The following is a 17,936-nucleotide window of genomic DNA, read 5'->3' on the forward strand; positions in this document are numbered from 1 at the left end:
TTCCCTTTTGCGAGCGATTCCTACTTGCGTGCGATTCCCATATGCGAGCGATTTTTCTATGCGTGCGATTCCCTTTTGCGAGCGATTCCTACTTGCGTGCGATTTTCATATGCAAGCGATTTTTCTATGCCTGCGATTCTTATATGCGAGCGATTATTCTATGCGTGCGATTCCCATTTGCGTGCGATTCCCTTTTGCGAGCGATTCCTACTTGCGTGCGATTCCCTTTTGGGAGCGATTCCTAGTTATGTGCGATTACCATATGCGAGCGATTTTTCTATGCGTGCGATTCCTATTTGCGTGCGATTTCTTTTTGCGAGCGATTCCTAGTTACGTGCGATTTCCATATGCGTGCGATTCCCATTTGCGTGCGATTCCCTTTTGCGAGCGATTCCTACTTGCGTGCGATTCCCTTTTGGGAGCGATTCCTAGTTACGTGCGATTCCCATATGCGAGCGATTTTTCTATGCGTGCGATTCCCTTTTGCGAGCGATTTTTACTTGCGTGCGATTCCCATATGCGAGCGATTTTTCTATGCGTTCGATTCCCTTTGCGAGCGATTCCTACTTGCGTGCGATTCCCATATGCGTGCGATTTCCCTTTGCGTTCGATTCTTTTTTGCGTGCGATTTCCGAGGTTTTTTAGTGGGTTCGATTCCCACACTACCCTGATCTTTTTTCTGGGATATGGTAATCCCTCAGAAGAGATCAGGGTGTGCGCGGGCATTTTTCCTCGTAAAAAAAAAAAAAAAAAAAATTGCGTGCGTTTTATTCACGTGTGAAGGTTGTATAAGTATATGTGTTGCAGCAGAAGCATATGTGCAGTGCGTGCATGCATGCATTTAGCCTGTTCTACATTGATCGCAAGCGCGAACGCAAGGAACAGGTCTGGTAGAATTGAGTAATTGTATTGATCAAATCAGCCAATCGACCAGCGTGATTGGTCAATTCTACGAGATCTATACCTTGCGTTCGCGCTTGCGATCAATGTAGAACGGGCTTTTTATGCACGATTGTGGTGGATGTAGTAAGTTTTAGTCGGTCGTGCACTATTCGCATGCGTGTACAAGTATTACATATACGTACGCTCATGTGTAATTTCGCATTCGTTCTATTGTGTGCATAAAAGAAGTATCTATTTAAAAAGCAGTTTACTTAGGTGTTATGGATCGGATATGTTACGTGACATATCAGTCACATATTCATGATGATATATTCTGTTTGTTCGCTTTCTTTGTAACGGTCGATTTTACAAATTTCGAAATATCGAGCATACAAGTTTAATAAAATTCGTGGTTTAAAAGGTAGTTTTATATATGTAATAAAGATACACACACTGGAAATGCAAGGTGAAGTAATATAAATGTTGTTTTACAATAAGATTTTATAACAGTTAGTCTCAAAGTTTTCATTGAAAAGTAAGAAAGAAATAGGAAAGTTATTATGTTTGGTGATTGTAAAATTGTAGGTTTGAACATTATGTTATATCGATAAAAAATGAGTGTACCGTATTGTAACGTATTAGTTGTTTGTGAAAATCACATGTTCTTGATTTTTCAAATTCCATTAAAGCGACAGTTTTGTTTACTTTGTGTGCGTCAAAATTGACGCTTGAATTGCGCCAGAAATTGCAAAGCTTTAGAATATCGTCATTATTTTGCGAAAGATAATAGACCTTTACTTTGTTTATTATTTTTAGTGTTTATTATATCTATTTTTTTCGTGTCTAGTATAGTATCTATTTTTTTATATTTATTATGTTATCTATTTTCTTTTTGTGTTTATTATATTATCTATATTTTTTCGTGTTTACTTTTTTTTTGAGTTTTATGATTTTGTATTTCAGCAGAGAGAAGACTGCAGAGAGCGGCTAGGGTCAGGTGTCGATTTGACACTTGGACTCGTGCACATAGCACGGAATAGAACCATGTTGATGTTTGGACATAGTGTACGCACCGACAAGTCGTTCGTGGATATGGCTACGTAGTTGCCAATGTGCACCACTTGTGGACATTGCGCTGACTTACAGGGTAGAATAGCTATTAAGCCTGTTCTACATTGATCGCCAGCGCAAACGCAAATGCAAGGAACAGGTCTGGTAGAATTGACTAATCGTATTGATCAAATCAGCCAATCGACCAGCGTGATTGGTCAATTCTACGAGATCTATCCCTTGCGTTAGCGCTTGCGATCAATGTAGAACGGGTTTTACATACACGTACGCTTATGTGCATCTGCGCATTCGCTCTGTTATGTGCGTGAAAGAAGTAGATATCTATGGCTATGGTTATACTTTAAGTATACATATACTTTATGTCTATGAAAACAGGTTACTTAGGTTGTATAGATCGGATATTTTGCTTGATATATCATATATGTATAAGGTAATAATTTTGGTGGTTCGCTTCCGTCTGATCGTGTTAGGTTTTTCAAAGTTTGAAATAGCGAACATGCAAGTGTAATATATTTCGTTGTTTAAAAGATATTGATACATATACATAATAAAGGTACACAAATGCAAGTTGAAGTAATATAAATTTTTTTTAACAATAAGAATTGATAACAGTTATTCTCAAATTTTTCCGTGAAAAGTAAAAGAATGAAATGAGAAAATTATTAGTTTTGCCGGTTTTAAAAATAAAAGTTTTGAACATTATATCAATATAACATGATTTTACATAACATATTTGTTAGTTTTTGGAAATTACTTGTTTTCGATGTTTTAAATTTTAGTAAATGACAATTTTGTTTGGTTTGTTTGCGTCGAAATTGACGCTTGAATTGCGCCACAACTTGCAAAGCTCTAGCGTTCCGGGATTATTTCGCGAAAAATAATAGACCTTAACTTTGTTTAGTATATTATCTTCTTTAGTGTTTATTATATTATTTATTTCTTTCCGTGTTTACTTTTTTTTTATTCTTATAGTTTTGTATTTGAGCAGAGTAACTGCGAAGAGCGGCTAGAGTCAAGTGTCGACTCGAAACCTGGACTATGTAGTTGCCAATGTGCACCACCTGTGGACATGTGCGCTGGCTTACAGAGTGGAAAAGGAATTACACAGTTTCTTATGGGCCTGGCCGCTCTCAGGTTTCTCTCTGGTCTGCATTCTTCCACGAGCCCACACGGACAGCAAAGACTGGCCGGTGCCTAAACAGTTAAAGGGGCACGGTGCCATAAGTGCAAAGAAGAAGAAGCCCACACGGACAACGGTCTCGCTTGTATGCTTATCCCCACCACGTCGGTGTTCTCATAGCACGGAATAGAATTATGTCCACAAAAAGCTATCGCAGAAATTCTTATGGCCGTGGCCGCTCTCAAGCTTCTCTATAGGTCTGTTCGTTTTGCCTGAACTGGTCGCTCTGGGTCGCTCTGGGTCGCTCTGGGTCAGAGTTTATCCTTCTTTTTCCAACGTAGAGTAAAGAGGATGGGCTCTGACCTGGAGCGACCTGGAGCGGCCAGTTCGGGTAAAACGAACAGACATTATGATACGTAGCTGGAAAGCGCCCCTTATGTCCATGGATGGTGCACATTGGGTGCGTTCAGACAACTCAACAGTTGCACAACGGTTGAGAGATAATCACTTCTGATTGGATCATATGTTTGGGACCGTCTTAGATTTTGAAGAATAGTCCTATCATAAGTGATGATCTTTCAACCGTTGACTTTTCTTAACGTAACCATTGGCAACTACGGCTGTGTTCCAAAATTCACTGCGCTAAAGATCTATAGTTTGCGTCACATATACCATACAATTTTAGTACTGGCAGCGTGCTGGCAGCAATTCTGGAACACAGCTTACGTGATCACGAGCGACTTGTCTGTCTGCTTTAACAGAAAAATGTGTAGATTTTTAATTTTATAACAATGTTCAAATTTGGATTTGCTAAAGACACAATCAACACTAACGAAGGTATGAGTAATTATAGATAAAAAAGTTTTTGAATGATTCAAACTTTGTGTTTGTTACATTCGAGGTTACGGAGCATCAAATTGTTTTCCCGCAAAAATTTAACTAAGAGTACACACAGTGTACAAATTTTTGAACTTTTATTATGCACATAAAGAAAGTTTAATTATTAAAACAATTTTAGAGCAGAAGAAAGATGAACTGGAATGGATTTCTGCTACCAAAATCGAAATAACACCCGAACAAATCCAAGCAACATATAAAACCGATTCTTATATAGAAACAAAAATCTTTTCTCATTACAATCTAGGATTAATTCGCTCCGATAAAGTGTTGGAAGATTTAACTAAGCAAAACTATCAGAATATTGTTGAAGCCGAGTCACAACATTCCGATCTTGTTCCAGCGAAATATGAGGGTGATTCTTGATAAAAATGAAAATCGAAAAAAAAGTTTGACAAATAGTTTATTCAAATAACTAAAATCTTCAGTAATACGTCAAAAACTATTTAAGGTGGATTAAAAATTTGGGAGTGCACATTTGATTTGAGCCGATACATATTGCAAGAGAAAATCGACTTGAAAGATAAACTGGTCATGGATTTGGGATGTGGTGCTGGAGTGATTGGCATTGTCGCTCTTCTCAACGATTCTGCAGTTCATTTCCAAGATTACGTAGGTGTGATTTATATCTAATGAAAAACGCGATATTTGTGAGATCAACAAAATAATTTTTATAGAACGCCGAAGTACTAAGATCTGTGACCATCCCAAACGTAATATTAAATTTTGATAATCATACAAATGTATTTACAAAATGCGAATTTTATGCTGGAGACTGGACTTCTCTCGTAACATTATTTGATAATGACGAGAGTAGAAAATACGATTATATCTTTACAAGCGAGACAATTTACAATCCAAATAATCATAAAAAACTGTACAATGTTTTTAAACAAAGATTAAAAATTAATGGCGCTATGTGAGTATATTTATATTGCGCAGATTCTTCATTTTTTTAAATAAGTGGCTTCAATAAGTAACTAAAACATCGACTTCTGTTAGATTTGTCGCCGGAAAAACCTATTATTTTGGTGTGGGTGGTGGGATGAGACAATTTGAGGATCTCGTGTTGAAAGATGGGTTCTTTGACGTTAAATCTGTCTGGAAAAGTGAAGATGGTAAATTAACTCTAATTATATTTTTTATCTTGATGACATAACATTTTTGCAAATTTCAGGAGTAAACAGAGAAATTATAAAACTCACAAGAAAGGTTTATTAAAGAGATAATGTAAATCGAATAAACATTATTGTCTTTGAAGGAGTACGAGATATCAACTTGGAATGATGCAGCAATATTCTAGAATAAAATATTTTTTTTTCAATATAACAATTATTAATCACACACAGACACAATCGCTTTTTGTCAATAAAGATTGCAAATTGTTTTATGGCGAGAGTCTTTCGTAAATCCATCCATCTTCTCCTTGATGCACGAGAATGTTGTCTATTTTCTCGTCCGATTTTGGGCGTCTAAAGCGAATTCTGTCGTGAAGACGATCACTCTGACCTTGCCAAAATTCTATAGTGTGTGGCACAACAAGATATCCGCCCCTAAAGTATAAATATACATGATTAAATTACACTTTGTACAGATAAATGTTTATATCTAGAAACAGCAGAATGTATACAGGGTGCTTCAGAAATAGATAGCCAAATTTTGGTTGTATTCTACTTTCTCTAAAGATAAAAAAAGGTTATATAAACAATTTTGGCAACTCTTCCTTTTCGAGATTTAAATGCTTTTTTGAAGTTTTGGATAGATATCACACGTAGAATTACAAAAACTGTCAACACTTTTTTTTAAATAATTATTGCGAGCAAGTCACCTTGTTATTAAAGTCTTATGTCGCAGGAAATCATTTTTAGCAATTTCTTTAAGTTACAAGCATTTCTAAAATATTATACATCTTATAAACAAGAAACGTTTATACCGCGAAAAGGAAGAGTTTCCGAACTTAAATTTATGTGATCTTTTTTCATCTTTAGGCAGAGTAGAATACAATAAAATTTGACCACTTATTTCTGAAACAGATATTGTATATAAATGCAACTCTGGTATTTTTTTTGTTTTCATTTTTATATGTATCTTATATTTTTTTTAGCACGTGCGCGGCAAAAGATATATTTTAATATCATAGTAATAATTTAAAATAATAATAATAATTAAAAATTTCAAGTATACGATTTCAAGATTACTTACCAATGATCAGGTCTTTTAACTTGACCTTCCGGAAATTTCGTAAGTAATTCTTTTTCTTTCACAATAAGAGTCTCTCTACTAGCAATCACGGTACTCTGCTCACTGGACATAGAGCCGATTTGACTTTGATATGGCCGCATTTGAAAATACCGATCCGAGTCTTCCGTTGATGTTTTTTGTGCAACACCTTCTATACGAACCTAAGATAATTGATAATACAATAAGTAATTGTGATAATATACTACACAATACTTAATAATTGATAATAAACTACACAAACACTTGATAATATAATAAAATTATGTTACAACAAAACAATTTTTGCCATAAGAAATAAAAGCTAGTGTAAAAGTTTTGCAATTTATAATTTGTGATAAAATTTAGTGTTACTAAAGCATGTTGTTAAAAGCATTTCATACACTTCGGTTAAGAGGTTCCCAGTAAAAAGTCATCGCGACATGTGGATTTTCAGCCTAAAAATACGTCAAACAATGAAATACGTTTCTATACGTTTCACGTGACAATATAAGTTAGTCCAAACTTACAATTTCGCGACCTTTTCTGCTATTGTAATTCGTGAAAAATTTGAAACCTTCTGTGCCAAAAGTTTTTAGCAATACCGCACGCACAGATGGCACACCATCTCTGAAATGATTTTAAAATTACGTAAGTTCGATAAGCATAAAGACAATTATTTGCATTATTGTTTTGACTCATTAACGAGCGTTTTAGTTCTCTTCCTTTCGCAATTCTGTTTTACTAATTATTAAACAATTGGAGAAAGTTATAATTATATTTGTAAAAAAAAACAATGGGAGGAAAGTGGCCAATATAAGACAAAAACCAGATCTTTGGGTCGATAAACTTTTTTATTTGAAAAAATTATTAACAAACGTTTTGACTCTAAATTTGGGTCTTCTTCAGTATCTAAATACAATAATTATGTAAATTACTTATACATTCTAACAAAGTAGGGAACTGTCGCATAACGCGAAATACAGGGTTTGAAAAACTCACTCAAAATTCATAGATATAGGAAGAACTCTGTCCATCAGCCGTGTATAGCCGCTAACAAAAGATAATACTAACGGGGATGACATCTCGAAAAACAACGCGAACTAATAACTAACGCGACGGCCACCGCGCGGTTTGCCTCTGGTTTTTGCCTCGTATTGGCCACTTCTCTCTTATTATAACATTTCACGAGGAAGAATACAAAAGTTACAAAAAACATGGTATTGCATACAGTTTGCTTTCAGTAAAAATATAAGCGAGTGTGCGTATTAATTTTCTAATTTTTTTACAAAATTATTCTAATATTTCTAATATATATTTATACGTAAATTCTTTTAATAATTCTAGAAAAAATTCTCAAGAAAATATTACTTTGTTGAAGTTCCGAGAAGAACCGCATTAGGTTCTAAAATTTGTGGAGTGTTGCAAGCCACTTCGAACCATGCTTTGAATTGTCCGATCGGTTCTTTGCTGGCTAAATGATCTTCTGTGAAAGTTTCACTTTTATCTTTGTATTTTATTCGCATATCTATGGCACATTATGTCGATTAAGCAACTATACATATATGGTAAAAAATAGTAGACAACATTAATATATTGTATTGATTTACCTCTTATGTCAACGGTGTAAGTGTTCTGTGACATGACGTTATTCACTCGCGACTGTGTCGCTGACTCTTGCCACAACTTATTGTAAGATATAACTGGTAGTAAACGTGTATGAATGGCACGTAATGTATCGATACACAAGGACGAAAAGAAAAGTTGCACTGGCATTATCTCATCTTGACATGTCATCCAGAGTCAGCTGACTGAATCATCAGCTGATACTATTAACGTAATCACGTGACGTTACTGATCAAAGTTATTTTAAAAGTCCTTGTGCAAATTGAATTCTGAACTTATAGTTGCGGAAAATTAGGAATAAAAAAAATTTAAAAAGACAGAGTTCATATTATTATTTTTAATATCTAGTGAACTTATAAAACATATTTCTGTAAGATCGAGTTATCATTTAAGTTTTCGAATTTCTATATAAAGATACCCTTTCGTGATTTCGTATAATCCGTCATTGAAACGAATCTTCTTCAGTCGCTCATCAGATGGCGCCGATTAAGAGATCAGAGAGAAGCCTGAAGAGACTTCAGGCTTCTTTCTGAAGAGACTCAGGCTGCGTTTCGTTTCATGCATATGCGCGCATCTATCTATAGTACACGTAACGTATAATATAGATAAATGCGCGCACATGCGTGTGAAACAGAACGCAGCTTTAACGATATAGACTGCATTTCAATGTTCATTTCCAGTACTGGAAATCTATAGAACATGTGTAACGTATAGTTTTTTACTACTGGCAGTAAATATCGAAATCCAGTCATAATTTCAAATTGACACATCACTGTACATTTGTAATTAAATTGTGTATTTAGTACTTAATCTAATATTTTTCTAATATTTAAATAAATAAACAACATATTTATATAATATTTTTAATTCTTTATTATGTAAACTTGATGATTTATTATGTTAAAACTTGATTGAAGGTGTGAGTTAAATTGCAATATAACAAGTCGTTATTTGGGTGTTAACTTCTTCATCATTTTTATTCGGCAAAAATTAGACGCAGTTATATTTTTTTTGCAAACAAAAACACATCATTGGCATTATCATTTATTTATCTTATTTTAAGATATATTTCTTGTCTACTCTCCTCACTTCTTTCTTTATCTCTCTTTCTTAGTTGTAAATTTCAAGTATTTAGTTTGATATGTTGATAATTAAAATATTATATTTTTCTTTCCTAATGGCCATGACGACTATTAAAATATTTGAGATCGCTGCGGATCTAAGCTCTAATGTCTGGCAGTTAATTATTTGACGCAATCAAAGGCACTCTTATCATATCGTCGTCGCTGTTTTTTCCATCGAGAACGCCGGCGATGGTGTTGGTTTTTGCTGCGAGTGGTGCGACAGTCAGCGCGGCAAAAATCTCGGAGCTTTTCGGCTTCGACACTCGTTCAATTTTTGCAGCGCGCTCGCGATTTGCTTGAATGTCACGATTTCGCACGTTGTTTACCGCGATTTGACCGTCGATCTTGCGCATAACTATTGCGTGACGATTGTTTCGCGTGTCGTTGGTTGTTTTGCGTACTCGCAGCCATCGTCGGCGCGTTCTATTCGCAATCGTGGTATTGTTTTCGTCGCTCTTGATTGTCGTACTAGCCGTCTCCATCGTGCTCGGTGTCGTCTCATTTGAATGACGATTTCCGCTGTTGTCAGCGGACGCGAGTGAATCTGTACAATTCGGCGGCGGTTCTCGATGCAGATATGTGATTGGCCAGTGTCTACCGTAGTAACCGGGATCACGCGGACGATCGTGTCGATCGTCACCGATCGTAGGCGGCCTAATTGGTCGCGGACTCGGAAGATAAGGGAAATACTTCTCGCTGCAAGGACGCCATTGTTCCTCCGACGATCCAACGTAGCACCTTGAACAAAGTTGTTTTTATAATATTGTCCATTGCTGATTGTAGAAAGGAACACATGTGAGGACAGAACTGCATGCGAGATTGGTGTTTTAAAATCTTGTCACATTTATAGTTCCTTTACAATCAAATAAGCACATAAAAATATGGATTTAAAGAAAATGTATGTGTACGCAGAGAGAAAATCTAAATAATATACCATGGATAATGATATCCTTGTGAGAAGCCGCAATTATGAGTCGGAGCACAGCAATAGTCCCAACTGCCGTAATCGCCTCCTTCGGTCTCGCAGACCCAAAATCCGGCAATTTTATTTCTCTCGCACTTCGTGCCTTTCTTGCACGGATAACCGTTTACTGTGTAATAGCGAAAGATCGAGTGTTCATCCGCTAGATGATCCAAAGAAAATCCGTGTTTTAGTTGTAAATGTGAAAAATATAGAACAGAAATATATAGAGATAAATGCGAGCCAAAACAGTTTTGGTTCAAAACAAACTTGTTCAAAACACTTGTTTTGGCTCGTATCTATCCTACTATATCCTGTTCCATCTTCTTACAAGATTGCTCAATTGTAAAAAGTATATTACAAAAGATCCACTCACGATTAGATCCATGATCGAATCCACCGGGACGATTACCGTATCCAAACTTATCGTCGTGACCACCGTATCCTCCCTCAGGACGATATGATCCGACAGGATCAGGCTTATCCGGATTAAACGGTCTCACGCCGTGATGATGACCGCCTGGTTTTGGTATCATAAAGAAAGGTCTTGGATCTGGATAAGTACTTTCGGGTCTTACGCCCGGATAATCAGTTCCTCCTAGAGTAAAGTCGGGTCGCGATGGACCCGGAAGTAACGGTCTTGATGGGCTCGGTCCTCCAAACACGTGATCGTCGTCGACAGAATAACCAGTAATCACGCAGTAAGGATCAAGATCTTTCCACGCGAAAAGAACGTGATTGTTGTCATAGATGTAATCCAAGCCTGGACGCAGATCTCTTATAGGTACATCACTTAGCAAACAGTTCTCTTCTTTGCCGTGTGTGGTAAGTCTGGAGACCGAAGGAAGTTGAAAAAGTTAACAATCGTTGATAGAAAAAGAAAGTTAATAGAAGTTTTTTAAATTTTATTAGTCACACAAATCGGCTTCAATGTGTTAAAAATATTTTTAAAAAGTACGTATAAATTTGTTTAAATCCAACAAAATTGTCTATGCACTTACTTGTAACTATAAGACATGCAAGGAATAGAATCAGTTTGTCGCATTCTTGAACATTTCTGCCGACAGTCTTGTTCAGAATTCACATATGTCGCCAAGAGCACGGCATACGGTGTCAACTTGCACGGCTTGTTATATCCAGAATAGCATACTGCAAAAAAAAACAATTGTGTTCAATGATACATTTTATACAACAAAAATTTATATTTCTTGCTCGTAAGTACCATCGTCTCCTTGTGAAGACTGCTTGCCGTTGAATCGTTCCATGTTAAAGAATGGTACGCTATAAGGTTCGCATCCTCTGCCGAAACTACCCCTTTCGTATAATTCTGCGCCGTCCATGTCCGGCATATTGACAGGATTAATATCTTGCGACGGCCAATCACTCAAATAACAATTAATTGGAACATCCGATCGTCCTTGATCTAATCTGTATCTGAAATATTTCGCAATTTATGATAGAGTTTTAAGAGAATCTCAGTTAAACTTGTCTTTATTATCGTTTTATTGTTTTCTATGAAATATTAGTGTCCGAATAATGTGAAACTTACTTGAACGCAAAACTTCTACACGTAAAGTCTTGCGCTATCGTGCATTCTACCTGACAATCTCCTAAATTATCGACTGTCATTGATTTTTTAACAACATCCGTTGGCATTCCGTATCCGCTTCTGACTCTCCAAAAACACTCTAAAAAAGTTTATAAAAAAAACTTCTCGTGACTCTTGCGAATCTTATTGAATAAAACAGGGAAAAAAAGGAGAGACAGAGACGAGTCGTTGTCTGTCGATTTTAGTTGTTACCGGAAACACAAAGCGGAACGCGCGAGATACGGTAACGTAATCGGGGCAGTAGTGCAACGCGCTACTCGTCGCAATAAATAAATAACATTCGCTGAAAGTTACTTTTTAAGTAAACGTTTGGGAACGGGTAAAAAATAATACATTAGAAGTTGATTTCAACTAAATTGCATTTGTATTGAAGATAATTAGAAATTCAATCATTCAATTAGAAAAAAGCGATTAAATCGTCTATACCATCCGGAGGATGTGCGCTCGATTCTCTCCTCGTGCCGCAAGTTCTCGAAGCAATCATAGCGTAAATATCGTAATCGCGATCTGGTTCGAGATCATTGTAGAAATTCAAATCTTTGTACGAAACGTTGCTGAGAAGACAATTGTCCGTGGGATCTGTGGGCGCTACATTATATCTGTAAAAATTAATATCCAAACTAATTAGTGTAATTTAAATTAGTAAATGTTCCAACTTTATCGTAAGTTCCATAGAATTTTATTGAATGTACTTATAACGCGGTAGAAGCACACAATTATATAGAATTTAATTGTTTATGTTTTATTTCTATTATTGAAGTTTACCTGTAACTGAAGCTCATGCAAATGAAATTCTTTTCGTTAATGCACAGACTCTCGCATTGATCCAAATTTGGTGTCAGGTACGTCTTTCGAACGACGCCTCTGCTGAGTCTGAAGCCCGCGCCGGCTCTGACAGAGCATTCCTCGACTTTTCCACTTCCGCTGTAGAGCGTATCCTGATTGGCCGGTATGTAACTGTCACCGTAACCGAAAGCACCGCCGTAATTGTAAAATTCTCCATAGAAATGATCGTTCTCGTAAGGATGCGGTGATTTAGGCTGCGATTTCGGATAATATTTTGGTACGTCGAATTTTCCCACGTAGTTCGTATCATAACCGTAAGACCCGCCGTAAACGCCGTAAGAGTCCCAATTATTTTGATCTCTTCGATGATCTGGCAAATATGAACCGACTTCGTTTGTTCCTACATTGCGATGTAACGGATACGTATGTGTAAATAATAGCTCGATTTCGTTGATGTAAAATGTTTTGGTAACAAAGTTTTATTTGTTGATGTGATTTGTCGATATACCTATGTCGTGAGCAGGTCCATAGCCGATTCTTCTGTTCGGATATTTTGGCGGCGTCGCCCATGGCAGATTTCTGTTATAAAAATCGTCGTCGATAGGCCGTCTAGGTGGAAATCGACCACTGTAGCTGAATCGATCTTCTGGTCTTGCCGACGGATATCTATCTTGAAACGAATCTTGAGGATAACCTCGTCGATTAAACGCATCGTCGTACAGTGTGTGGTGTCCGTAAACTGTGGATGGTCGTCGATCGTGATTTACAGGTCTGTGATCGTAATCCAATGGCCGCGGAATCTCGTTCGTAGGACGTCGATCGTAATCCGAGGGTCGCGGAATTTCTTTTAAGGGCCGACGATCGTAATCCAGAGGCCGTGGTATTTCGTTCGAAGGATGTAAATCCGGAGCGTAGGGTCTTATGCCAAAAATTTGTATAGATATTAAATATGTGTGAAAATATTAAAATTGACATTTTAATCCATTTGTGAACAGTAGATAAAAAAACAGAATTCACGCTCTAGTGATCGTACAAATGAAAACAAATTGCTGAATTGTTTTTCCCGGAAACAAACATATCCGTCGCGTCGTTTAATTACAATCGCCTTTTTTTCACAAACAAATTCGACGTGAACAACTGCGTTTCTTAGGAATTTAACTCATATACGCGGGAAGTGATATTAAACGTAAAATAAGATAAAAAATTTTCGTAGAAATTTTAAATGAAGGTTTGCTTGTGCCGTACCTCGTATCTGGTCTTCTATTGATCGAATAAGGTGGACCGTATAATTGAGTGGGTCTAGACGGCTGATTCCACCAGGATGGTCGTGTTTCAGGCGCGTTTGCCGCGCAATTCGGATCTTTCTCGTAGTAATCGCATTGGGGATCCGCTATAAAATCTCGATGAAAATCCATACGAGAAAAAGGTATTGATGTCAACTCGCACATCCCTCTTGTTCCATGTCCGTAGCGTCTATCGCGCGGAATGACAATATTCAGATGGATTCTTTATCTTAATTTTGCACTTTTAATCTGTTTGTATATTATAATTGTCAAATTGTTGTTATTACTATTACTATTAACTATTATAACGCGGTGTTTTAAGTATGTTAATTGGATGCTGGAAAACACAGTGGCAACTTTTCCAACGCGTGTGCGTGATAGTTCTCCTCGGCGGAGAAGCGTGTCACAGATTGTGGTGCGATCAAATTGTTCGTGATGCAATCGCACGGTGGGTCATGCATATTGTACGTATTGTATTTTGCGTGTGCGTTTGATGATTGGTACCCCAGATATATACGCACGCGTGATATAGAAATGCGTAAAATCATTGAAAAATTCCAAGCGTGAATTAATCATTGTTAACAGTTGCGCACACGTTATCTTTTATTTATTATTTTTGGCGCTTTGTGCGTTATGTTTCTTTCTAATAAAAATTCGTAATTATGTCATTCTGCGATAGATCTTGAAACGCAATATATAAATTCCCATTTTACGCGCGAAAAATTTAACAACAACATACAATTAAAATATTGTAAATATATGTGTGAATTTTGTTTTAATTTTATACACATTTTTCTCTGTGAATTCTTTCTGTGAAAAATTCATTACCTGTAATTGAAACCTTCACAAACAAAAAGTTTCTCGTAATCACAAGCACGATGGCAGTCGTCGATTCTGTCGCACTCGACGGCGCGTCTGACGTGCAGTTCCAGACTCTTCTTGCCAGATAGGAGTCTTCTGTAACACGCTGCAAAGAGAAATTTCAATGCACTTTCTCTGAGCACACTGATTTATTTTTGCAAAGAAAAAACTTACGCGAGCATTCATTGTCCACTATAATGATAGAGTTCGAACATTTGGCCCACCGAGCAATTACGGCCAATACTAAGGTCCACAACCATCGTCGTCGTGACATGATTTTCGCGTTTCAATTGAGACGTCGATTCACCGAAATAAACATATTATTCGAGTTGAGATCGCGAGAGAAGCCACGCGAACACGTTATTCCTAAGCATTTGTCGCGTTTTCCTTCGAGCGGCGATTTATTTTCGCGATACGCCACAAACCGCGACGAAGCGTAGCCATTTTTTTGGTGTCTTCCGAGAAAATATTCGCATTCAAGTTTCCACCGATTTAACGATCCGCACGACGTTTGCACGAAAAAAAAAAAAATGGCGCAAACTGAAAATCGCGCAAAAAGTAACGGAGAAATTACGAGCTCGCATCGTTTTATAGAAAAGTGAACGTTTCCGCGAGAATAGTGGGAGGAACTCACACGTCGGGGGAGGGATTTCAACGTTACATGATCATTAATGATTCTACTTGCTATTATATTTTTCTTTTGCTCACGGACACGCGAGCGTTGCATTCTTTTGCCGAGCATCGCCATTCGGTGCTTTGTGCAATTATGTAGAATTGACTCACGAATGACTTGTCTCGTTTTAAGTAATTGCAGGATGTAAATCTTTAATTTGAATTGAAGCTTACGAACAGGCGTACGCACATATATCGTCTGTTGCTTAGTTATAACGTTGCTTGGTTCATTTTAATATCTCAGATATTATTGTGTGTTATTCTTTGATTGAATTAATATTTACTTATTCTCCAATCTTCTCTATCCGTATCGTTTATTTAATATTTCTTTTTGTCGCCTTACGAATCTCTTCTGTGTGATTAAACAAATAACGCAGACGAAATTAATATTTATTCGCCGAAAGATCTTTACCTAGAAATCATCTGCTGGAACCATTTGCATTTTTCCGTCGTTAAAAGAGCTTTTGTGCCAAGGAATAACAAAGAGAAATGACATCACTTTAGAAGGGATATGCCGTCACACGTCCTTCGAGATTCGTCAGGGTCACAATTAGCTCAATTATTTCAACCAGCCTTAGGTCTTAATGTCGCACCATAACTTTAGTAAAGTTGTATTTCCGCGATTCGAATCAGTCAGTCAAATTTAATTTACGCGGCCTGTTGCGTTTGTTTAACTTCAAAGTTATTTGAAAAGCAAACGTTTGAATGTTATTCTGTCGTAAAAAATTGTGTCGCAATCACAATCGATCTAATCGATTGCGACAATTCCTTGATCAAAATAACAGCAGTTAGGTTGCGCGCGCAATTAATTTGAAGCGCTGGAAGAAATAAGGGACTGTCGAAAGTAAAAGCGCATTATGCTCGTAGATCACGCGAGCCGGAAGTCGGGCGTCCTGTAATGTCTCGACATTTATTTTTTTTCCTTGTGCAACCTGTCATTCCCTGTGTTTGTGGTGGCACAATCGCGAAAAGTCATCGAGAGTTTCCTTTAGAGCTGGGTCGTTGCTCGGACGATAAACTTTGCACAAGAAAATCACCAGTTCTCGAATCTTAGACGTGTCTTTCAATTTCAATGAGTATTTAAGTGAAATTAGTATTTAACTGAGTTTCTGGAATTCTTAACATATATATATATATATATATATATATATAACAGGAAAAAATAGAGAGATTATATTGAGTTATTTTCTGCAAAAGATATGCAAAAGTTACGGCGATAAGAGCGGCCGGAAGCCGATGGATATAGCGAGCTAATTCGCATACAGTTTAAAATCCGTGTCAATGCCGTTGCCATTTGTCAATCGGTCGTTTGCAGATGAGCATGGCTCGATAAACGCTGGTTACACAGCGACCGTCTGGTTGAGCCAGTTGACGGCGCAGGATAACGAATTAACGATCTACGGCGTTGCCATTGTACGGTAGAATTTTTCGGCAATTATTTCACTCGTTCTATTTTTAATAAAATACAACATTGTGATAAAACATCGTATAAGCTAAAAGTACATACAGAAATATTTGCTTCTGAAAATGTGTTGTGGACTCATTAGAGCTGTGTTAACTAGATACACAATGTTATATTTATATATATAGATTTAAAATGTGGAAATCTTAAATAATAGTGATTCTACGGCTTGAAAAAATTAATGTAACGGAACAATGTCGTTTTACGTAAGAGGGTGATAATCAGCTTGTGGAACACAATAAGCACGAGCACATATAATGCAACCGTATGATTGCTGCAAAAAAAAAAAAAAAAATTGAGGTTGCGTCTCACATATGCATCATACGCGAAGTAGCTGCAGCGACAATTGCTCGAAGATTTGTGTCTCCGGTCTTTCGCGTACGCCTCGTTAAAGACGGAGATTTGTGTTTCCGTTCCTCGAGGTGCTAAAATTGCACCGAAAGCTTATGCATCACGCGCAAGTTAATTTGAACGATATTTACAAAAGAAATCGAATCAATTATATGCCAATATTGACAAAATTATTGGCAAAAAAATAAGCGGTAAAAAAGTGATTAAAAGAGATTAAAGGTGTACTCACATTTCGGTTTCTCGGTGATTCTTGCGCCAAAATCGCGAAATCCAGTTGACAATCCGGAATTCCATATTTTAGAAGTGTCTTTGAAATCACTGTTCGCAATTTTTGCACTGGTTGTCTCAAAATTATAAGAAGAACTGCTCGGACTAGATACTTTGCTAATATCATAATTTCCCGTGATTAACTCGTTTTGCTTCGGTCTCGTGATAATTCCCTGATTTTTATCCGCGTTATTAAAAAATTCTTGATTTCGATGTTTCGTTGAGTCGTGATCAGTCCAGAATCCAAAGTTCAACGGAGATTGATTTTTCGAGATCGTATCGTAAACAAAGAGAGGTCGTGAGAATAATTCAAAGGGTCCGTTATGCACAGTGACAGCTTTATAGGAATGAAAATCGCTGTCTGTAGTTGGTCCAAAATTTACGTAATTGAGGTCGGTGAAAGGATTTCGAAAGGACGATCCGCTAAAATCAGGACGACCTTGATTCGGATTTGAATGTATCCTTTGACCAAAGGTTGATTTCCGGTTTGAGTATATCGATGGATTATCGATTTTTGCGTTGTTAGTTCCGAAAGGATTGTTGGCAGGCATCGGATTTCTGTTTTTAAGGATATCAGAGATTCGGCGTTCGTCGTCAAAAGATGGCGTGTATCCTTGTTGGTATAAAGGTTCATCAGAGATGTTACGCATCATACTTTTCATGGTTCTTCAAGTGTAACGTTGCATGAAAAAAAAAAAAATCATAAAAATACAAAGTAACTGTGTCCGTTTTTATATTATATTTTAG

General features: G+C 37.0%; 3 protein-coding genes across 7 annotated transcripts in view; 1 reads left to right on the forward strand and 2 right to left on the reverse strand.

Annotated features, from left to right (window-relative positions):
• Nucleotides 1-3,020: 3,020 nt before the first annotated feature.
• Nucleotides 3,021-5,363, forward strand: LOC109860145 (histidine protein methyltransferase 1 homolog). Of its 2 annotated transcripts, XM_020439034.1 has the most exons (7): nt 3,021-3,330; nt 3,494-3,533; nt 4,097-4,325; nt 4,422-4,582; nt 4,648-4,889; nt 4,973-5,088; nt 5,148-5,363. In XM_020439034.1, exons 1-7 carry the CDS (start codon nt 3,299-3,301, stop codon nt 5,189-5,191), a joined length of 864 nt encoding a protein of 287 aa, XP_020294623.1. In that variant the 5' UTR covers nt 3,021-3,298; the 3' UTR covers nt 5,192-5,363. The 2 variants fall into 2 exon arrangements, with proteins under 2 accessions (XP_020294623.1, XP_020294624.1); XM_020439035.1 differs by lacking the exons at nt 3,021-3,330; nt 3,494-3,533 and adding an exon at nt 3,626-3,910 and having other exon boundaries at nt 4,092-4,325.
• LOC109860144 (pyridoxine/pyridoxamine 5'-phosphate oxidase-like) lies at nt 5,166-8,014 on the reverse strand. The gene is made up of 6 exons (XM_020439032.1): nt 7,798-8,014; nt 7,559-7,715; nt 6,718-6,817; nt 6,592-6,645; nt 6,173-6,372; nt 5,166-5,523 (listed from the first exon to the last, which is right to left on the reverse strand). The coding sequence occupies exons 1-6, from the start codon at nt 7,982-7,984 to the stop codon at nt 5,358-5,360; spliced, it is 864 nt and encodes a 287-aa protein (XP_020294621.1). The 5' UTR covers nt 7,985-8,014; the 3' UTR covers nt 5,166-5,357.
• Nucleotides 8,015-8,710: 696 nt separating this feature from the next.
• Nucleotides 8,711-17,936, reverse strand: part of LOC109860143 — a 48,845-nt gene continuing 39,619 nt past the window's right edge. For 3 of the 4 annotated variants that reach the window (XM_020439031.1, XM_020439029.1, XM_020439028.1), the window contains 12 exons: nt 17,152-17,855; nt 14,405-14,543; nt 13,539-13,766; nt 12,802-13,211; nt 12,273-12,693; nt 11,934-12,106; nt 11,448-11,586; nt 11,121-11,332; nt 10,900-11,047; nt 10,275-10,729; nt 9,872-10,061; nt 8,711-9,675 (listed from right to left, as the gene is read on the reverse strand). In XM_020439031.1, coding sequence (XP_020294620.1) covers nt 9,054-9,675; nt 9,872-10,061; nt 10,275-10,729; nt 10,900-11,047; nt 11,121-11,332; nt 11,448-11,586; nt 11,934-12,106; nt 12,273-12,693; nt 12,802-13,211; nt 13,539-13,766; nt 14,405-14,543; nt 17,152-17,855 — 3,841 coding nt within the window. In that variant the 3' untranslated portion in view covers nt 8,711-9,053. The remainder of the gene's footprint in view (nt 9,676-9,871; nt 10,062-10,274; nt 10,730-10,899; nt 11,048-11,120; nt 11,333-11,447; nt 11,587-11,933; nt 12,107-12,272; nt 12,694-12,801; nt 13,212-13,538; nt 13,767-14,404; nt 14,544-17,151; nt 17,856-17,936) is intronic. The other variant, XM_020439030.1, reaches the window with a different exon arrangement.

This window comes from Pseudomyrmex gracilis, unplaced genomic scaffold (genome assembly GCF_002006095.1).
Source record: "Pseudomyrmex gracilis isolate BER0280 unplaced genomic scaffold, ASM200609v1 scaffold_336, whole genome shotgun sequence".
NCBI classification, from domain to species: domain Eukaryota; kingdom Metazoa; phylum Arthropoda; class Insecta; order Hymenoptera; family Formicidae; genus Pseudomyrmex; species Pseudomyrmex gracilis.